We start from the raw sequence: 21422 nt of genomic DNA, 5'->3' as shown, positions 1-21422 counted from the left end.
GTCCCCAATGGGATTTTGGGAAAGTCTCCTGCTTTCCACCTCCACAGCCTTAACAAGCGGGTGACCGCCCCCGGGGTCAGTCCCACCCCCCAGAACTTGAAGAACCTTCCCAGAAGGAAAAAGGTTCTGAAGTCCCGTTTGACAGGTCGGTTGCAGTCTCTAACTCTGGCAGGTGAAATCAAACCCAGAAGGAAAACCTACCCAGAGTTGGAGACAGTTTGGGGGACATTTCAATAACTTGGGTTGGTTGAGCCAGGCTGAACCAAATGCAAACCTGACCTCCACACCTCTCATCTGAATCGAAGCCCCCAAAATGGGAAAAGAAGAGGGTCCTTTCGGACGACGTGGGAGTCACATCGGAACAGCTTCACATTCATATTTATCAGGAGGTTCCGCATTCTAGTACAGACTACAGCAGAGAGAGCTCAATCATCTCCATGGCTATGGGAAAGCACAGAATTCCCATTATGCTACCTTGGTCCCCAGGTTCCCTTTCTGCCCTGGTTGTTCCTAGAACATAACACGAAGTGTCAGGTTAAAGTTCAGTTCGTGACCAGTTTTGTTATTCTGAATTGCCCAATTGAATTAAAGTGCCTGGCTTGGCTCTGATCTTACTGTTGCCAGTGTAAACCAGGAGTAACTCCTCTGAAGTCAGTGACATTACTCTAGTGTAACCGGAAATGAGGATCAGGGCTCTTCCCTTTAATCCTTTTCTTCATGGATCAGTACATACAAGGGACACTTGGGCTCTACTCTGCCACAGGACATTGTGATAGTAACTCCAATGATGGAAAGACTCTCGGATGTGCAAACTCGTTGAACTAAAGGAGCACGGCCATTGGCTGTCATTAGTAAAGAGTCTTATCCGAGGCCTGTAATGAAACTCTCTTGGGTGGCTGCCTGTGTTCCCTCTAAGCTGCGCGGTTGGGCAGGGTGTCAGGGTGTCCCCTGTACCCCATCTCCACAGAGCAGGGAAGGGGGGCCAGCCTGGCTCAGAACTCGAGAGCAGGAGAGAGCTGCTGCAGTCTGAGATCTGAACCAGCCTTCCGGGTGACTGAGTGCCTTTCTTAAAGTGGTCTCTTAAATGGTCTCTGAGACTTCCCCAGCAGCCAGCTCACACAATCTCTGTCTCTCTCTCTCACACACACACACACATTCACTCTCTCTCTCTCCCACTCCCCACTGCCCATGTACCCCATCTCCGCAGAGCGGGGGAGGGGAGACAGGGCTCAGGAGAGCTTTCAGTGAGTGCCTTAAAGGGACAGTGCACAGCGTCTCTCAGAAACTTCCCCAGCAGCCAGCACACATGCTGTCTCCGTGTCACACACACACACACAGAGTCTGTGTGTCACACACACAGTCTCTGTCTCTCTCTCTCTCTCTCTCACACACACAGTCTCTGTATCTTTCACACTCACCTCCCAACACATTATTGTATTATTGTTGTTGTTACTTCTTGGTACTTCCTGCAATGCACATATATTCTCTGTAATTTTATTCTTTCAAAGTGCTGTTATTTTAGTCTTTTGACAGGTCTGTGCATTTAATAATTTTTATTTCTCTTACACTTAAGCTTAATTCTTTGAGTCGTGAGTTCTAAAATGCCTAACCTGTCCTGGCTGGGTAATTATCCCTATGGTGACTTTTTAAAAATATATATTATATCTAGGTTTTTTTGTTTCTACTGGTGGCGCACATCCACATCCTCGATGCACATTACAAAATTTATTCCGCACATGGATGGAAAAAATTAGAGGGAACGTTGGCCTGGCTGCCTGTCCCAGTTCTAACGGAGCACTCTCACGTCTTGCAAAATATACTAGCATGCCCTAAAATGTCCTTGAGAGCTGGTGCATTATCATCACACCAAGATGTCATGGTGCAGTGTAAAGTTGTCACGAGTTGATGATATGTCGTCATGATGTGATGATGCGATGTCAAGATGTTGCAACACAAAGGCCATGGTGCAACACATTTGTCCCACTTTAGCTGAAGTTAAAGAGCCAGTGCACTCTGACTGGCAGAGCTCTGCCCAGATATGTACCCTAGAATGCCCAGGACACAGCCACATTGCTGAAGGGTGCATCTTCTCACCAGCTGGGACAGAGCAGAGCTGTATTTTGCTTGAGTTGCTTATTAGTCCAGGGTTGTACCTGAATTTCACGTAGTGTAACGGGTCACAGACTGAGACATTTCACCTAATTATTAAAGGTTCCCGTTTCCCATGCCCAAAACAAAACTGACACCCACCAGTTCCTTCCACATAAACCACTCCACTCTTGTCAGATGGTGGCAAGGAGCCATTTTTAATTTGGAAGCTTCTTTTTCCTTTTGTGTTTAAGAAAATGGTGCAGTTCAGCAAGTTGTACCGACATGACCGGTCTTACTGGGCCATTAGTTTCTACTTACATCTTTACCTCTTAGTCCGGTCTCTCCTGGTTTCCCAGGTATTCCTGGTTCACCTTTCTCTCCCCTTGGACCCATTTCCCCCTGGAAATAAACAGCAAACACAACTGTTGTTTTCTTCTACTGCATTTTGTACCGCTGGTGGTCTAGGCTGCTGTGTGATGTGGGTGTCTCTTTCTCTCTGCATGGCAGCTGTGTTTAGGGATGCAAAACAGCTCACGCTGTTTGGCATCTAAACATCTCACCTGCGTAGGGTTGGTAAAAGAGGCATTCTATATTCATTCGTATCATTGCCCCCCATGTCCCCTTTGTAGGCCATGCTGGAGGCCTATGCAAGAGTAACAGTATGAACCAAAGGCTGTGATCCGGAGTAGGCCGGGCTTCAGCACAACAGCAATGCACCAGGTGTCAGCTAACGACGTTAGCACGTTCCTGTCTGGAAAGGGTGGTACAAAACCACACAGATCTCTCAAGTAACTATGTAAACACACGCTTAAGGGATAGTACAAGAACACATCGACCCCTCATAAGAGAAGGAGGGAATGACAGGATAATGGATGAGGATATTTTGTTCTAACTAGCAGGTACAAGGATAAAGGTGCTAGCTAACAACATCTGGAGAGTAATACATACCTTGTTTGTATCACTGTATAAAAAGAGAAGTCAGAAAAGGAGCATCTTTGTGCTAGCCGAGGTGATAGGACCCTGGTGTCCTGATTGAGCTGGTCCCACTGTCACGGGCATACATGTTTGAATGTACCTGTAACCACGGAGCCGGGGTGCTGGTACCATGCTGGCCCAGCACCTTCACCGCCGAACCGAGCCTGTGGCCGTTCTTTATGAGTAACATCGAGTAACGCTGCTGAATCAGCACGCTGCATTCCCAGCCAGTGCAGCTAACATCGGAGCTCCAAGACTGAGCGGCCGTAACAACTCTCCACAGCACTAACAACATCCTTCCTCACCCAAACACCCTTCTCCTCTCTCCACTGGCTCCCCCACTTCGAGCTAAAACCTCTTGGCCTCACCTTTGCACTTCCACTCTGGCCTACATCTCCCAATCATGTAGGGGCACCCTTCCCCTAGCCCCGAAGTGCACCCATCCCAAAGCAGCCCACACTATGTGCTATGTTTGGTGAAGGACCAGTCTCCCAAAACAAAATTCCCCTTCAACAAAGTCTAGGGAACACCGTGAGAGAAATATCATCGTTAAGCAGATCTTCTGCCTGAGGACCCAGATTGACAGAGGCACTGTGGTGGGGAAGGCCAGCTGCCTGAGTATCTTTGTGAATCTGCATCTAGGCTGTTTTCCATGCCCTTGTCCACCGGTCTGGCACTTGGCAAAGAGACACTGAGAGGTATTTTTGAAGCTACCTTTAGAAGATATTTCAACCTGTCCCTCTATGTCTCCAGAAGGGGTGGAAAGTGGGTTACATTGGGATCGTGGTCTCTCTAGGTTTCTGCACACCCAGAAATGGCCTGGACACCTTCCTACTGGGGAGTTAGGGTTAAGCAAGGGGAGAGTACAAAGAGGCAGTTTTAGCCTGTCGTCTTGCAGTGTGCAAGGCCCCAGCGCTGCTGAATGGAAATTCCAGCAGAGCCACAACTTGCCTTGAAGCCTCTTTAATCATTACAGCTTCCCCGCCCCATGAACGTCCACTCTAATCCCACTTTAGCAGCATCGCTTTTTATGTTGCAAAACCCAACTGACCGAAGTCCATTTGGGCGATACAAGCAACAGTTGTGATTTTGCGTTGCACACTCTGCGGTCTGTGCTCACTCACCTTTGGGCCAGGTTTGCCGGATAAACCTACATTCCCCTGCGGAGAAATGAGACTGTAAGTCAGTGGGCAAGAACAATACCCAAAGACGTCACTGAGTTCTGATCTCATAACCCTAGCAAAACACTATCAGCAGCAGATACAACTCACGCAAGTAATTCCCAAGACACCCTGGGCATGCAGGCACGGTGGCCCACTTTTTTAGACCTGGCTAGTGATTTTGGGTACCCCCCCGAGACACATTAAAGGGTGTGTTGGAAAGCACTAAGCACCCGCTCTCTGAAATTAAGGCCCCTGGAAAGTGTCGCAATATGAGCTCCCTGAAATGACAGTCACAATTCAAAACCTTGGCCTAAGTGTGCCCAAGTCTGCCAGTTGGTGGCCAGGCTCTAAAATGGCTGCTCTGCAGCTTGGGACACAATGCGTGTGTATGTCTTTGAATTGCAGTGGCCAACTCCAAGTAGGACACTTAGGGTCTCTAAGCAGCAGTTCTGCCTGGTGAGCCAAAGTGGCATCTTCACTTGGCTGAACTGTTAGAAGCTGTTCTAAGCTGCCTTTTGCACCTCTTCAAGGCGCCACTCTGGGCAGCTACCTGCTCTTTGCTTGCGTTCTGTTAGCAGCTGGACTAATATGCTGTCATGTGGAGAGGGGGGAGAAAGCACGTTTTTTTAATAGCAAGGGCTTTGATTGTCCACGTTGCTGTGTTTCATAATAGCCAGAGTCCTAGAGTTTAAGGCCAGAAGGGACCTGACCAGATCGTGTAGTCTGACCTCCTGTGTATGACAGGCCACCACTCAGCCATCCTCACACCCAGCCCAACAGCGCCACAGCCCTCAGGACACTAAACGGTGGTGAGCCACAGGCAGAGAACAGGAGGGACTGGGGTGCAGCATGCCCGAGGTACCTGCAATGGCAGGGACCTGATCAAGTAATATTCAGGTGGTGCCCCAAGGGACCCTGGATCTGCACTACAGGGGGAGTTCACCCAGGCTACAACCCCATCACCTTTGCTCTGCAGTCCCACACCCTGGGGTGAGCTGCCCTGCGGGCTCTGTAGACCATTTAAGGTGCATCTTTTTTGTATCAGAAGCTACTGGATTAATTTGCTAATGACAGGCCATACGGGGTGAGGCCAGATTTCGCTCTCAGTCCCCGCTGACGTCACATTGAATTCAGTGCAGCTGCCCAGAGATAATGGAGCAGAATCGAGCTCAGCATCTCTTGTTTTCCGTCCTTTCCCCTCTCAGTTCCCATTCATCACATGGCCCCCACTCACCCTTTCGCCCATGTCCCCCTTCAATCCCGATTGCCCTGGAATGCCAAAACCTGGACTTCCCTGGGAGGAGATCAATGAACACAAATTCATCAAATTCACCGTGCTGCTTGCAATAAAACGTAGTGATTATTTTGCCCTCCTTCCTTTTCCTGCATCCCTAGGAAGACTGAAATGAGACTGTCTCTCCCACTGGGCATCAGCAGCATTCAGCAACATGCAGGAATCCAGACCGGGTCTCGGCAGCCAGCATGGAGGTTTTCAGGAGGAGGCAGTTCTCATGGAAAGGCCCTTAGCTCTTTTGGGCTAGTATCCACATTGAACAAGTCACATCTGGGGGCAAATGCTGCTGCTAGAATTCTGATCAGTGAACGGAACGAGTGCCTCACTCTTGTTTCACCATCGTCACGCCAGCTGCCCGTCCGACTCTGCGTTAGCATCACCCTTCTGCTCTCAACTTACTACAGCCCTTGAGAATTCCCCTCCCTGAGCACCAGCTGGAGGTTGCCTGCCCCTGCTCCTGGTGTCACCCTGCTTCAGTAACAAGTCATGCAGCGTAGCCATTGCTTCAGCCATTTCTCTTCCCGCCCTCTTGAGCCCATCCACGCGGGGTTCAGAGATACTGACCTACTTCCAGTTCATACTGTAATTACCAGGGGCTGACTGCACACAGTGTGCTTTGTGCTGCACAAGACACAAAGGGAGACATTGTCCTACCCCCAGACAGCTTCCAACTCAACAGACAAGCCTCTGCATTTAGGGCCAGACGGAAAGGAGGCCTCTCCCACCTGGTGCATTTCCAGCGCAGAGAGGTAGGAAGCGAGAGGAGACCTGTATTGCTGGGCCTCAGGGCCTCATTGTCACCCTCGTGCCTTACAACATATCTGTCTCAAAGCCTTTGGCCTCAGTGTGCCACTGCAAACATCGGAGGCTACCATGCATGGACCGTGCACACCAGTGTGGCTTAATGAGAAGCTCAATCCACATTGTGGCCTTCTTCGTGGAGACCCACAATGTACAACTTGAACCAACAAAGGAACGGAAACTTTCCAGTGCCACAAGCACAGCCTTTACCTTCTCTCCTTTAACTCCTTGTTTTCCTTTGTTTCCCTGTGGTCCTGTGGGGCCGACGGGTCCAATATCACCCTAAGTGTGAAGAAGTCACACAGTTAGTCACATGTCCTAGCCAGGGCTTGCCCTTCCTGTGTGGCTGCTGGAATCCAGTTTTCAATCCACTCTGAAGACTAATTTCTTTGAGAAATCTACCCATTTATCTTCGGATTTTATCCTGCTGCCCGTCACCGTAGTATCTGGGGGCCTACTATGTAACATCAATATCTCTAGTTAAGTCCCTAGTGGATTTCATGGAGTCCTTAGCTGTGGAAAGTTGTGTAACAGGGGAAGGAATTAACGGAGTTAGCCAGACTTTGCTCTCACTTACACCGGTTTAACTCCACTGGAACAACTCCTAATTCACGCTGGTGTAAATGCGATGAGAATCTGGCCCGGGAGTTGTCTGCTAAGAAGCTTCAAAAGAGACTGGTATTTTACCAACAAAAATGATAAAAGCTCAGAAGAATAGGACGTATGAGGCAAGGAGAAGGCTAAGGACCCCACTGACCCCTCTGCCAGCGCGCCACAGAATGGAATGAAACGTTTTGAGACCCAGACAGCAACCAAGAGAGTATTGCTAAGTCCCATAATGGGAGGTGGGTCGCATGAGAGGATCCATCTCTTATAGGCGTGCCCCATAGAATGGAAACGGTTGGAGAGCAATGGGGATAAATGCACTGGGCATGCTCAAGCCTGAAGAAAAGCAAAGCAGAAGTTTGTCATGTTGTAAAGGGGCGGGGGGGTGTTAGGAAGAGTAGTTGAGGGAGATATGAGTACTAGCCAGGAGGGCTGCAGGAGGGAAAATGGAGCCTAAGTTCTGTAGTTCTAAGTCTGGCAATGAGCTGCTAAGGCAGTGGTCCACAGACTTTTCAGGGTTGCACCCCACCCAGGAGCCGGGACTGGGAGTGGGGTCACAGCTCTGGGGGGAGAGAGGATGCTGACAGGCGTAAGGGGGCTGAGACTGGGGCCACAGCTGGGGGCAGGTCTGGGGCCGGGGCCAGGAATGGAGCCGCGGCCAGGGGCTGAGGCTGGGGCCGGAAGCAGAGCCCTGTCTGGGGGCACGTCTGGGACTGAAGCCCCACCCGGGATCTGGGGCTCTGGGGTGGGGGGCGGAGGATGCTGACAGAGGTAAGGGGGCTGAGGCTGGGGCCGCAGCTGGGGACAGGTCTGGGGCCGGGAGCAGAGCCCCAGCCTTGGGCAGGGCTGGGGGGCAGGGCCAGGAGCCGTGGCTGCTTCGAGCAGGGGGTTGGACTAGATGACCTTCTGGGGTCCCTTCCAACCCTGATATTCTATGATTCTATGACAAGGGTGGGGGGAGGGAGGGAGGGAAGGGAAATTAAATCAATCCTGCCATCATGGCTAATGCAGCAGGTGGTCTCTTCCACCTCGAAGAAGTCCTTGGATCTTGGAAACTGAGTTTACTCTAGCAAGGTCAACACCTCTCCCCTCTAGACAGAGTCCAGATTCTGTCTTGGGCACTGGATCTGTGCCTTACTAACCTCCTTAACCAGTACCCCAAGATCTAAGCCTTTTCCACAAGCTGACACTGGAAACAGAATGGCTGGAAGCAAATTTACATCTGCCATGTGGCTAGACCAGGGGTCGGCAACCTTTCAGAAGTGGTGGGCCAGCTCTCCATTTAGTCACTCTAATTTAAGGTTTCTCGTGCCAGTCATACATTTTAACATTTTTAGAAGGTCTTGTTCTATAGGTCTTTAATATATAACTAAACTAAACTATTGTTGTATGTAAAGGAAATAAGGTTTTTAAAACGTTTAAGAAGCTTCATTTAAAATTAAATTAAAACGCAGAGCCCCCCGGACCGGTGGCCAGGACCCAGGCAGTGTGGGTGCCACTGACAATCAGCTCGCGTGCCGTCTTTGGCACGCGTACCATAGGTTGCCTACCCCTGGGCTAGATGTTACGTGAGGGTTTAAATTGGCTTGCATATAAACAAGAGAAAGATTAATGGGGCGGAATCATCGTTGTTGATCATGTGTCGTTACACCCACACCTTGAATACAGCTTCCACATGAGGAGAGACCAAAAGGACTGGGACTGTTTCACTTGGAAAAGAGACTACGGGGGGATATGCTAGAGGTCTATAAAAATGATGAAGGGTGTGGGGAAAATGAATAAGGAAGTGTTATTTACTCTGTCACACAACACACAATCAAGGGGCCACCTAATGAAATTAATCGGCAGTTGCTTTAAAAGAAACATAAGGAAGTACTTCTTCACACAACACACAGTCAAACTGTGGAACTCATTGCCAGGGGACGTTGTGAAGGCCAAAACTATAACTGGGTTAAAAAAAGAATTAGATAAGTTCAAGGAGGATAGGTCCATCAATGGCTATTAGCCAAGATGGTCAGGGTCATAACACCATGCTCTGGTTGTCCCTTAGCGTCTGACTGCCAGAAGCTGGGACTAGACACTAGGGGATGGATCACTCAATAATTGCCCTGTTCTGTTCAGTCCCTCTGAAGCATCTGGCCTTGGACACTGTCAGAGAAAGGATACTGGCTAAATGGACCACTGGTGTGAACCAGTATGAGAGTTCTTATGTTCCAATCTCTGTTCACTTGAGCTTTGTCATTTCATGAGACCAGGTCTCCATATAGCCCAGGAATCTCAGTGAGTAACATGCCCTAGTCTTCTTAGGCAAAGGTCTCATGCAAGTTTAACATTGTGCTGCTTAGTTAACTTACTCTGGCACCCTTCTTGCCTGGAGGTCCAACAACCTAGGAGAAAAGGAAGCCACATAAGTGTCCTCTTTATTTAGAGGGATGGATTTCCTTGACATAGATGGATATTAGAATCATAGAATCATAGAAGATCAGGGTTGGAAGAGACCTGAGGAGGTCATCTAGTCCAACCCCCTGCTCAAAGCAGGACCAACCCCAACTAAATTATCCCAGCCAGGGCTTTGTCAAGCTGGGCCTTAAAAACCTCGAAGGACGGAGATTCCACCACCTCCCTGGGTAACCCATTCCAGTGTTTCACCACCCTCCTAGTGAAATAGTGTTTCCTAATATCCAACCTAGACCTCCCCCACTGCAACTTGAGACCATTACTCCTTGTTCTGTCATCTGCCACCATTGAAAACAGCCAAGCTCCATCCTCTTTGGAACCCCCCTTCAGATAGCTGACGGCTGCTATCAAATCCCCCCTCACTCTTCTCTTCTGCAGACTAAATAAGCCCAGTTCTCTCTGCCATATTCAGATCATGTTACACGGGGGTTTTATGGAGGTGGAGGGGGAAGAATGTGTGGGGGGGGGACAACTCAAGTTTCAAAACAAAAAACGCTCAGTCTACCTCCATTACCCTATAGGACCTTGTACCCTGTGTTTGAGTGGCAAAAGCTGACTCCTATACTGTATCCAACACCAGAAAGGACTATAGGCCTGGTCCAAAACCCATTGAAAGACTCCCATTTACTTCAATAGGCTTTGGATCAGGGCCTCTGTAAGCCCAAGTGTGGGATCCAGTAATTCATCTTCAGGGCAGCGGGGCCAGTTAACTGGTCAAGATTTACCCAGAACAGCCCAAGGACTTTAATTAAACCAGGGCTGAGCCTCGATGGTTCCAGCAGGCCTCAGTATCTCTCAGAATAAATTTAAGTGCCCTCGTAGTGCCAAAATCAGCCCTGTGCTAACTCTCATAACAGGAGATCAGATTAAATGGACAGGATTAGACTACAAAATCTCTGGGGCCAGGATTGTCTTTCTAGCACCAGTCTCAAAGCGGCTCCAGTCTTGATCAGGGCCTTCCAGGAAATAGCATATTACGGAAGAAATAGCAGTAATCACTAATGTGGAACTGGCTTTCATAATTCCACCACCAAGGAGCCTGGTTTTCAGAAGTCAGTGCACCCCGTGAATCCAGGTGACTTTAACAGTGAGCGTGAATAGACGGTTCAGTAAGACTTCCCTAGTTCTTTAGCTGTTCATGCTGCCCGCTGGAAAGCTGTGCGTTAAGCGGCACAAGCCATGTCTGTATTGTACACTGAGTGATGCAGTATCTATTGCTCAGGGGGGTTACCAGAACTACTGTCCACTCATAGTTACCCCCATGGCCGGAGCACCTGGAAAGCCCTGACTTCCCTGTAAGGAAAGATTAAATACATAAAGTTAATAGTTAGAACATTAAAAGTTTTTATGCTTAAAAAAACCTAAAGCATCATTTCTTAACCCAGCCCCCAGCTCAGGCACAGAAGGACAGAAGTAAAACAATAGGATGATGCTTGGGGCCCCACCAAATTCACAGTCCATTTTGGTCAATTCCACGGTCATAGGATTTTTTAAATCGTAAATTTCATGATTTCATCTATTTAAATCTGAAATTTCATGGTGTTGTAACTGTAGGGGTCCTGACCCAAGAGGAGGTTGTGGGGGGGGTGTTACAAGGTTATTTGTAGGGGGGCAGTGGTATTGCCACCCTTACTTCTGCGCTGCCTTCAGAGCTGGTCTGCCCTGTGAAATCTGTATAGTATAGGGTAAAAGTATACAAAAGACCAGATTTCATGGTCTGTGACGCGTTTTTCACGGCCGTGAATTTGGTAGGGCCCTAATGATGCTGTATGTCTTTCATTGGCCCAGTGACCAGACACTGTAATTATGAATGACTATGATGAATAAGAATGGTCACTGGCACAGGGAAAGAGAGTGAGAGATATACATTATCGGCTGGGGATTGGGCATTCACCTGGGATGTGGGAGACCAAGTTCAAGTCCCCGCTCCAGTTACTGTTTACACTAAGTGGAACAGGTTGAGAGAGCTCTGCAGCAGAATAGCCCATGGCCCGGTCGCCTGAGAGGTGGGAGACCCAAGTACAAGTTCCTTCCCACAATAGGCAGAGGGGGGAATTGAACCAGAAGGGGGAGAATTGAACCAGGGTTTCCTACATCCCAGGTGAGCACCCCTAACTACAGGACTAAAGGAGACCCCACCGCTACTCATTTTGTGAATCTAGTTCTTTTAAAATGCCAGACATTTTTGTTCGACTCAAAATGGATTTTTTTTCTAGTTGCCGAAATTTTTTTGCAGTTTTCCGATTCGGTTTGGCCCAAAATGAATTTTTTAACAAAAATGTTGGAGCTGTCAGCGAACTGAAAAATCAGTTACTCCCCGGGCTCTTCTTGGAACACGCTGTACCAGAAGAGAGGAAACTTGTAAAGGCAGCTAAACACAGTCACTATTTTAAGGCTGTTATCTGATTGTCAGGAGTCCTGACTCCTGTTCTTTGCCCTGGCTCCTTGATCTAAATGACCCCCACTGCCCCATATTACTTACTTGGTCTCCTTTCTGCCCCACCACTCCTGGAAGACCCTGTAAAACATCAAAGGAACATTTCCAACAGGTTAAAAATATTTCAGTCATTTAATTCCGGGGTCCCAAAGGGACCACATCGTACAGCAGGGACAACAGCAGTGTCAAGTTGTGTCTTCATGGGACATTTAGCCATTGGCTTCTCTGCCAAGACTGCTCCCAAAAAGGGGGCTAAACATGATGATGATTTTAATCCCATGAAAACTCGCCCATTAGGGAGTGGAATGAGATCACCAGATCCCGGCACACAGGCTACCCCTCAGCCATCAGATGGGAACATTTATCCTGAACCTGGGCCCGATTTGAATAGGGCGACCTAGAAGCGATATGCTCTATGTCCCACTACCAGGCTTTTCAACACAAGCAGGCCCCACACCATGCAGTAGTCTTCTTTGGGGACCTCCAGCCAGATCCACCCGCATGTACAAATCTCACTAGAAATTCCGTTCTTATGAGATTTCCCACCCAATTTTTAACCGTCAGAAGGTTGAATACAAGACCAGAAGGCACCCATACAAGCACCCACTCTACGGGCTTTTGGGGGCAAGAGAGAGATCTGCCAGTCAGTAGGAAACCTAAATCAAACCCTGAGACACCCAAATGTCACCACCTCCCTGCCATTCCAGGAGGCTAAAAGGGGATGGGGCTAGTCTTCAACCTGAATGCAGCCATTGCAGACTCACGTTAATGAAGAGCCTGATTCTCATTAATACCAGGTTTCTTTCACAGTATTCTGGCAGGTAAAAGGCCCACTTTAATGCCCTTTTACCCAGAGTGGCATAAAGGGGCATTCATGTAAATGAGAGCCAGGCAGAGCATCTGTAGCAACAGGAGATGCCAAACAGAGACTACAATGTTTGCAAGAGCTGTGGCAAGTGGCTCCAAAGGCATTGCAACATTGGGAAGGAGCTGGCTCTGCGAAGGTCTCATCAAGAAAGGGTTTGGGATGGTTCCATTTGTTACATGCAGGGTCATTCTGACAGCAGCTTGTCAAGCAACTTGATTGGCTTACAGCACTTCCTTGAAGTCCCTTCGGCCCCATTTCTCCACGCTCCCCCTGCAAGCGACAGAAAATACGTAGAGGTATTAGGTGCATAAGAGTTGCCAGAACAGACCAATGGGTCCATCTACTTCAGCATCCAATCTCTGACAGAGCCTCAAAACTGCAGAGGAAGTCACCTTCAGGGGAGATACCTTCCTGTCCCCAGCTGGTGATAAGCCAATATCCTGAAGCATGAGGATTGATAGCTTATTTTTATCCTAGCTGCAAATGCTAATAAAAATGCCCAATCTTATTTTGATCCTTGATTTAATAATTAAATGAAAATGCAGAAGGAATGTGACTTTGGGGTTTGTAAAACAACAAATATGCATGGGAAATATTCCTCAAAAGAAAACTGAATGCACATTCAACAGGCTAAGACAACTCAGATATTGGGCTCAATTCTGCTGCCAACCACACTGGTTTTAGACCAGTGTAACTCCACCAAATTTATCTTTGATCTATACCAGTGTAACCAAGAGCAAATCAGGCCTATTCTCTCTCCTCTCCTATGTCCAAGCATCATTTATTTCTGTCAGTTTAAGGACCCCTCTCACCTTCTCCCCTTTGACACCTGCTTGGCCTTTTTTACCCTGGAAAATGAAAGATGCTTTTGTTAAGACAAAGATCCATTTGCAAAGAAATATCAACCAACGAACAAGCAAGCCCTGCACTCTGCAGGAGAAAGAGCTTTGGATATTCCTTCTCCAGGAGTTTGCAAAGCAAGAAGACAAATATATCTTTGTTTTAATATCAATAGACTTTGCATTCATATATTGCCCTTCAGGTGAGGATTTCAAAGAGCCAGACAAACAATAATTAATTCTCACAATATTGTGTATATTATGGTAACATCAGCTGAGATTGGGGTCCCATTTTATCAGGGTAGTTTGGGCTCCAAATTTACTGCATTTTTTTTTTAACTTTGATTTTGGTTCACCCAAACCCTACCTTTGGGCCAGTCAGTCCTTCCTCTCCAGGCAATCCTGGTTCACCCTAAACAAAAACAAAAACAAAATGTATTTCCCTGACTGTCCCATGTAGTCAGTCCCCGAAAGAGCTCTTTAAAAACACCAGTAGTTCTAGGCCTAAGGCCCCTTACAGAAAACACTCAGTCACACTTTTTTCTTTTCTTAAAGAGGTGCAATTGCACATGCAAAAATGCCCACACAAGTGCATGCCCACATTTGTGCACACAGTGCCATGATTGCACATGCAAAGGGCAAGTTAGAGATGGCTGTTTGAACGTGCAAATACACAATTCCCATGCATTGTTATAAACATGCACTTTTCCACAGGCAAGCAGGGCTTGGCCCTCAATATTGTGTGTTGGAGGGGCAGTTCTTTAGAAAGCAAGTTTTCCATTCGCTAGACAAGACGGTCTGAAGTGAGTCACATGTCCGTCTCCCAGAGCCACTGCTCTGCAGAATCCTCTCCAAGCAATAAGCCAGTTGATGCTGGAGAGGCAGGGAAGAGAAACTGTGATAAGAAGATTGAATTAGCCAGACCCGACCATTGGCCAGTTAGGTTCGGTATCCTGCCTACAGCAGTGGCTGACATCCCATGCTTCAGGGGGTGGCAAAAGGCTCACTCAATCATGCATTTAGCTACTTGTTCAGTGCTACATTTAGGGGCCTGGAGATCTTTCCAGCCCATGGAGGTGACCACTTCATGCCCTGAGATTTGATTATCTTTCACATACCTAAGCCACTCTCAGGGTTTTTTTGTTACATCAAGAAATCACAGTCTTTGACTCCCTGATCCTTGTCCAGCAGTGAATGTCACAGACTAAGACATCAATGTTTTCCTCACCCCTGGGCAGCAAAATCCTCCCCACTCTCCCCGAGTCACTTCCCCAACAATCATTGCCACCCATTTGTGAGGGGCCTCTGTCATGTACACTTTGTACCCAGTAGGGCTGCTTACCAGCAAGTCAGGGTTCGGTACCAGATATGGACTGGCTGCAGGGCTCCCTTCTCAGAGAGATATTACCAGCAGGACAGTGGGGTGGGAGGAGGTATTGTTTCATATTCTCTGTGTATATATAAAGTCTGCTGCAGTTTCCACGATATGCATCTGATGAAGTGAGCTGTAGCTCACGAAAGCTTATGCTCTAATAAATTGGTTAGTCTCTAAGGTGCCACAAGTACTCCTTTTCTTTTTGCGAATACAGACTAACACGGCTGTTACTCTAACACCAGATGTGTTCACTAGAAGATCCTTTAATGCATTGCCAGCAATGACTGAGGTTAGCTTTAAAAAGGTAGGTTGCCTAGTGGCTGAACAGTACGATACAGTTTAATATGCCTTTACCAACACTTTTTGCCTTCCCAGCCTCCACCAGGAACTAGGGCTGCCAACTTTCTAATCGCACAAAACCGAACACCCCTGCCCCGTGCCCTGCCCCGAGGCCCTGCCCCTTCACTGAGGAGCCGCCCCTACTTGCTCCATCCCCCCTCCCTCCGTTGCTCGCTCTCCTCCACCCTTGCTCACTTTCACAGGGATGAGTCAGGAGGTTAGGGTGTGGGGCAGGGGTGGGCTCCAGCTGGGGGTGTGGACTCTGAGGTGGGGCCAGGGATGAGGGGTTTGGGGTGCGGGAAATGGCTCTGGGCTGGGGTAGCACGTTGGGGTGCGGACTCTGGGGTGGGGCTGGGGATAAGAGGTTTGGAGTGCAGGAGGGGGCTCTGGGCTGGGGTTGAGGGGTTCAGAGTGTGAGAGGGGGTGCAGGCTCCAGCTGGGCGTGTGGGCTCTGAGGTGAGGTGGGGTGAGGCCAGGGGTTTGGGGTGCAGGTGGGGGCTCCGGGCAAGGACAGAGTGTTGGGGGGGGGTGCGGGCTACAGGAGGGAGTTTGGGTGTGGCAGGGGACTCCGGGCTGGGGCAAGGGGTTGGAGTCCAGGAGGGGGTTCGGGATGCAGGGTCCCGGCAGCGCTTACCGCAGCTCCCAGGAAGCGGCCACCAGGTTCCTGCAGCCCCATGGCACATGAGCGACCAGGGACGGAAGGCTCCGCGCGCTGCCCTCACACCCACAGACACCACCCCCGCAGCTCCCATTGGTTATGATTCCTGGCCAATGGGAGCTGAGGAGCCGGTACTTGGGGTGGGGGTAGTGCGCAGAGCCGCCCTGACAGCCCATGCACATAGGGGCAGCAAGGACCTGGGGGCCACTTCCGGAAGCTGCACAGAGCTAGGGCAGACAGGAGGCCTGCCTTAGCCCTGCTGCGCTGCTGACTGCACTTTTAACAGAGCGGTCAGCGGTGCCAACTGAAGCTGCCAGGGTCCCTTTTCGACTGGGTGTTCCAGTGAAAAAACAGATGTCTGGCAACCCTACCAGGAACCTAGGGATTCCCAGGCTGGATCAGAGCGGAGACCACCAGATACAGGACTCGAAGGGATCTCTGTGTCACTGAGTCCAATCCCCTGTTATCACAGGAACCCAAGTCATATAGTCCTATTCATAAATGTATCAAGCTCCATCTTAAAACTACTTAGGTGGTTTGCCCCCCACTACTGCTATGGGGAGGCTGTTCCAGAACTTTACTCTTTCTGATGGGTAGAAACCTCCTTCTAATTTCCAGCCTAAATGTATTCATGACCATAAAATCATAGAAGATTAGGGTTGGAAGAGACCTCAGGAGGTCATCTAGTCCAACTTGTTGCTCAAAGCAGGACCAATCCCAATTAAATCATCCCAGCCAGGGCTTTGTCAAGCCAGGCCTTAAAAATCTTGAAGGATGGAGATTCCACTACCTCCCTAGGTATTGGTAACCCATTCCAGTGCTTCACCACCCTCCTAGTGAAATAGTGTTTCCTAATATCCAACCTAGACCTCCCCCACTGCAACTTGAGACCATTACTCCTTGTTCTGTCATCTGCCACCACTGAGAACAGCTGAGCTCCATCCTCTTTGGAACCCCCTTCAGATAGTTGAAGGCTGCTATCAAATCCCTCCTCACTCTTCTCTTCCACAGACTAAACCAGCCCAGCTCCCTCAGCCTCTCCTCATAAGTCATGCGTTCCAGTCCCCTGATCATTTTCGTTGCCCTCTGTTGGACTCTCTCCAATTAGTCCACATCCTTTCTGTAGTGGGGGGCCCAAAACTGGACGCAATACTCCAGATGTGGCCACACCAGTGCCAAATAGAGGGGAATAATCACTTCCCTCGATCTGCTGACAATGCTCCTACTAATGCAGCCCAATATGCCGTTAGCCTTCTTGGCAACAAGGGCACACTGTTGACTCATATCCAGCTTCTCATCCACTGTAATCCCCAGGTCCTTTTCTACAGAACTGCCACTTAGCCAGTCAGTCCCCAGCCTGTAGCAATGCACTGGATTCTTCCATCCTAAGTGCAGGACTCTGCACTTGTCCTTGTTGAACCTCATCAGATTTCTTTTGGCCCAACCCTCCAATTTGTCTAGGTCACTCTGGACCCTGTCCCTACCCTCCAGCATATCTACCTCTCCTCAAGGCTTAGTGTCATCTGTGAACTTGCTGAGGGTGCAATTCATCCCATCATCCAGATCATTAATAAAGATGTTGAACAAAACCAGCCCAAAGACTGACCCCTGGGGCACTCTGCTTGATACTGGCTGCCAACTAGACATTGAGCCATTGATCACCGGTTTCTACCCATCCAATCTTTTTTTGAGTTTTGCTGGATTCTTGGCCTCAATGTCATCCTGTGGTAAGGAGTTCCACCGTCTGATTATGCCTTGTGTGAAGAAGGATTTCCTTTCACTGATTTTGAATTTGGGGTAGCGTCATTGAATTCTATCAGGTTTCAGAGTAACAGCCGTGTTAGTCTGAATTCGCAAAAAGAAAAGGAGTACTTGTGGCACCTTAGAGACTAACCAATTTATTTGAGCATAAGCTTTCGTGAGCTACAGCTCACTTCATCGGATGCATACTATGGAAAATGAGGAAGATGTTTGTTTTTATACACGCAAATCATGAAAAAATGGGTGTTTATCACTACAAAAGGTTCTCTCTCCCCCCACCCCACTCTCCTGCTGGTAATAGCTTATGTAAAGTGATCACTCTCCTTACAATGTGTATGATAATCAAGGTGGGCCATTTCCAGCACAAATCCAGGGTTTAACAAGAACGTCTTGGGGGGGGTTAGGAAAACAAGGAGAAATAGGTTACCTTGCATAATGACTTAGCCACGACTGGGCGTGGCTCAAATAAATTGGTTAGTCTCTAAGGTGCCACAAGTACTCCTTTTCTTATTGCATTCTATGCCACAAAGGATGTCCCTCTATCTTCCCCATCCAAGACCACCACCCATTTCCAACCACCCTAGCACAGGTTCAACTTGGATGCATGTTTTTAATACCCGCCTTTTGTCCTTGTGCTCCGGGTGGCCCCATTTCCCCCTGAAAAACAAAGAGAGAAGAGAGCTCAGCCTCTAGGACTCATTGCTGGCTCCTGTCCTCTTCTTCATCATCACCACCCTTCTGTGTTTCTCTCCTTTTTCAACTCCAGTGGCAGTCCATGAGTTTCAACAACACCTCTCCATTGCGGTCCAGCTATTTACAAAGGGCTGATTTCGGCAACACCCGTCCCATCTCTCGCCTATTAGATTGTCACCTCTAAAGGTTTGCTAAATCCAGAGCCCTCAAACAGTGAAGACACAGGCGTCTTGTAAGGACAGAGCAATTCCTACCAGCTGTTTAGGGGCAAAGGGCAGGATTCTGGAAGCCCAAGGAGGATTTTTGTGCCACAAGACCAGCTGCACGGGAACTCCAGGCACTGCCTGGCAGAGCAGGGATTTGGGGGTAGAGCTGGTGGACCTGCCACCAATCATTTCCCGTGGCATTGGGGGAGGCCAGATGCTGCACAGGCTGCAGTGGACACTGTGGAATAGCTCCACTTCTGTTCCATGGCCTAGGTGCCTTCCTTCTCTACAGTCCCACCGAAACTCCCCAGAGAACAGGCCATGCGGCTCAAGCTGCTCATCAGGACCAGTGTTTGGGCATTAATGCCAGTGCAGGTCAGACACTAATTGGCTCAAACTGACTCCTCCCCAAGCTGGAACACAGCAGGCACATGGTGCTCACAGCCAGGTGAAATTCTCTCCTACCTCTGAGAAAATAACACCCAGCCCAAGTCTGACAAACGAGGCTGCATCTACACTGGGCTTTGCTGCCAAACACCTTGCGATTGCTGGTTTAGTTCTACTGCAGTAGCCACATTGGGTACCAAGGTTCCCACTACCATTGGTGTTTTAACCACTGAGTCCTCCCACCCTAATGAGAGAAGGTCTAAACACCATGATAAAAAGGCTGGTGGCCACTGACGCCTTGTCTGCACTAGCCTTCCCACTAGAGCTGGTGGAAAAAAGCAAGAGGTTCCACAGAAAAATTTGACAAAAATGGAAAAAATACATATTTCAATTTTTGGCAGAAATTTGGACACAGGGCTTCATCTCCCAGGATGCACCAGGATCTCCCCTTTTGGAGACAGGAGGCAGTACATCATGGGAGTCCCTGGCCATGGTGCTTCCTGGGAGATGTAGTCACTCTGGGGAGCTCAGCCCACAGAGGAGAATGGGGACATGAGGCAAGTAAACTATAACTCCCATGAGGCAATGTGGCAGTACGTCCAATTTGAAATATGTCGGTTTCAGTCAAAATATTTAGGTCTTCTGACTGAGAAATATAGAAATTTTCCTGTGAAAGCAGATAAATATTGCTCAGGGAGGTCTAGCATGAGTGCATCTAGGCAAGCTGGGAATCACACCCCTATCTTCAATTATGGACATAACCTGTGATCATCTAATCTGACCTGCATAACCCAGGCCATAGAACTACAAGGACAGATTTAGTTTTTTGGTTCAGTCTGTTAATAACTACATCCAGAGCACTGAAGGAAAAGGGGAGGGACAGAGGTTGCCTATTGCACATGTACAAACCTGGTTGCAAAGACTAAAACATACCTTTCCTCCTTCTGCTCCCTTAAAGCCAGGTGTGCCTGGAATGCCGATCCCTGCCTCCCCCTGAAAAGCAAGCACAGCCTAAGTGAAGGTAACACTCCAGAGGGAGAAGGGAGAAAGGAGAAGAAGAAAAAAAGAAAAGAAAAGGCAAGACTATAACTGAAATCAGTCCTATCTACAGCAGCATCTCTGAACTCCCACTGGGGGCCAGCAATTTAGTGCAGGACCATTTTGTCTGGAGAAGTGTCTGTTAATGTAACCTCAGCATTATAGGGTTGTATTTCTAAGGTCAGCCTAAGTTGCCTGGAAAGGGAGACATGTTAAGAAAAGGACTGTAGAGGTTTCAATGTGAAAGAGGATGGGGATAAAGGAGGCAGGGACACCAAAGGAGGCCATCCCGTGGGAGAGGAGAAGGTCCTGGCATCTACAGTGGCCAAACCTTTCAGATGCACAGATAGGAGATGAGTCAGAGGAACAGGGAAGGCTGGCTAGACAGACAATGTCTATTCTATTCCATGATATTGGCTGCAGCAAGTCCATGGAGCAGGGGGAGACATGGTGACACTTCTCCATCCTCCTCGCACTTGGTCCATCCTGCCATTACAGCAACTCGGCTATTTCTGTCCCCTTTGGGCAGATGAAGAGTAAAGACATAGTACATGAGTAATGACCTTTTCTCCCCTTGGCCCGGGAATTCCAGGAGCACCATCCAGCCCGAGAGGGCCAGGCAAACCGGCTTTCCCCTGCAAAAGAGGAACAGAATGTGGTTCAACACAGTGCCTGTCATGCCCAAGGTATTTAGGGTTAGTGCCAAGCCAAATGATAAAAATGAGGCCCCACGAAGTGCTGGGAATTAGTTCATACAGCATCTTAGCCAGTGAAAGCTGTTGCCCTCCACAGAGGGGAGTGTGACACTACCCAAAGGCACCTCACTCTTTGGCTTTCTCTGCTACCTCCAGGTTTTGGGCCTCTCTCTTGGCCAGCTCTAACTGCTTCTCATAGTCCATGAACACAACTCTTATCCCCTCATTGTTTTGACTGCAGCTTCCAGGCCACAGTCAGCACAGAGGTTGTCTAACTCCAGGTTGGGACTGGGTAACGTCTCCAGCTTACTCATCCTGCCTTTCCCTTTGTTCTAGCTCCCTTACCGGAAATAAACAAATGGAAAATAACAAACAGTAACCTTTTGCTTCACCCGTTCCCAACCTTCTCACCTTGGACTCTCTTAGTATCTATGTTATCTGGTGAATAAATGCCGGGAGCATGACCCATGGCTAACCAGTAAACAGGGTGTAGATCCTGCCGACTACGCCTCCACAACATTTCCCAGGAGTCCCAGGATTATTGCTTTCCACCCACCCTTAGCGACGGCCTGCATCTGACAGGCACTGTCTGGCCCAAAGTGACTATTGGTGAAAGTTCAGCACCAGTCTGTACTCACGGTCTCTCCTGCATCTCCTTTGTCACCCTTGGCACCGCTTTTCCCGCGAGGCCCCTGTATAATGCATGAGAGGCTCTCACCACCTAGAACAACACTGCACG

The 21422-nt window shown here is 48.8% G+C and overlaps 1 protein-coding gene across 1 annotated transcript in view; it reads right to left on the bottom strand.

Moving 5' to 3' along the window:
* The window catches only part of LOC311524754 (uncharacterized protein), a 214824-nt gene that overhangs the window by 128895 nt on the left and 64507 nt on the right, over nt 1-21422 (bottom strand). The window contains exons 37-49 of the mRNA XM_084636213.1: nt 20552-20623; nt 19884-19943; nt 18286-18321; nt 13899-13943; nt 13505-13540; nt 12918-12962; nt 11870-11905; nt 10645-10680; nt 9285-9317; nt 6535-6606; nt 5464-5523; nt 4191-4226; nt 2410-2490 (exon numbers count right to left, since the gene is read on the bottom strand). Of these exons, the coding sequence (XP_084492339.1) occupies nt 2410-2490; nt 4191-4226; nt 5464-5523; nt 6535-6606; nt 9285-9317; nt 10645-10680; nt 11870-11905; nt 12918-12962; nt 13505-13540; nt 13899-13943; nt 18286-18321; nt 19884-19943; nt 20552-20623 (648 nt within the window). The remainder of the gene's footprint in view (nt 1-2409; nt 2491-4190; nt 4227-5463; nt 5524-6534; nt 6607-9284; nt 9318-10644; nt 10681-11869; nt 11906-12917; nt 12963-13504; nt 13541-13898; nt 13944-18285; nt 18322-19883; nt 19944-20551; nt 20624-21422) is intronic.

This window comes from Lepidochelys olivacea, assembly GCF_965140295.1.
Source record: "Lepidochelys olivacea isolate rLepOli2 genome assembly, chromosome: 1".
NCBI lineage: Eukaryota > Metazoa > Chordata > Testudines > Cheloniidae > Lepidochelys > Lepidochelys olivacea.
This window is presented reverse-complemented; position numbering and strand designations above follow the sequence as displayed.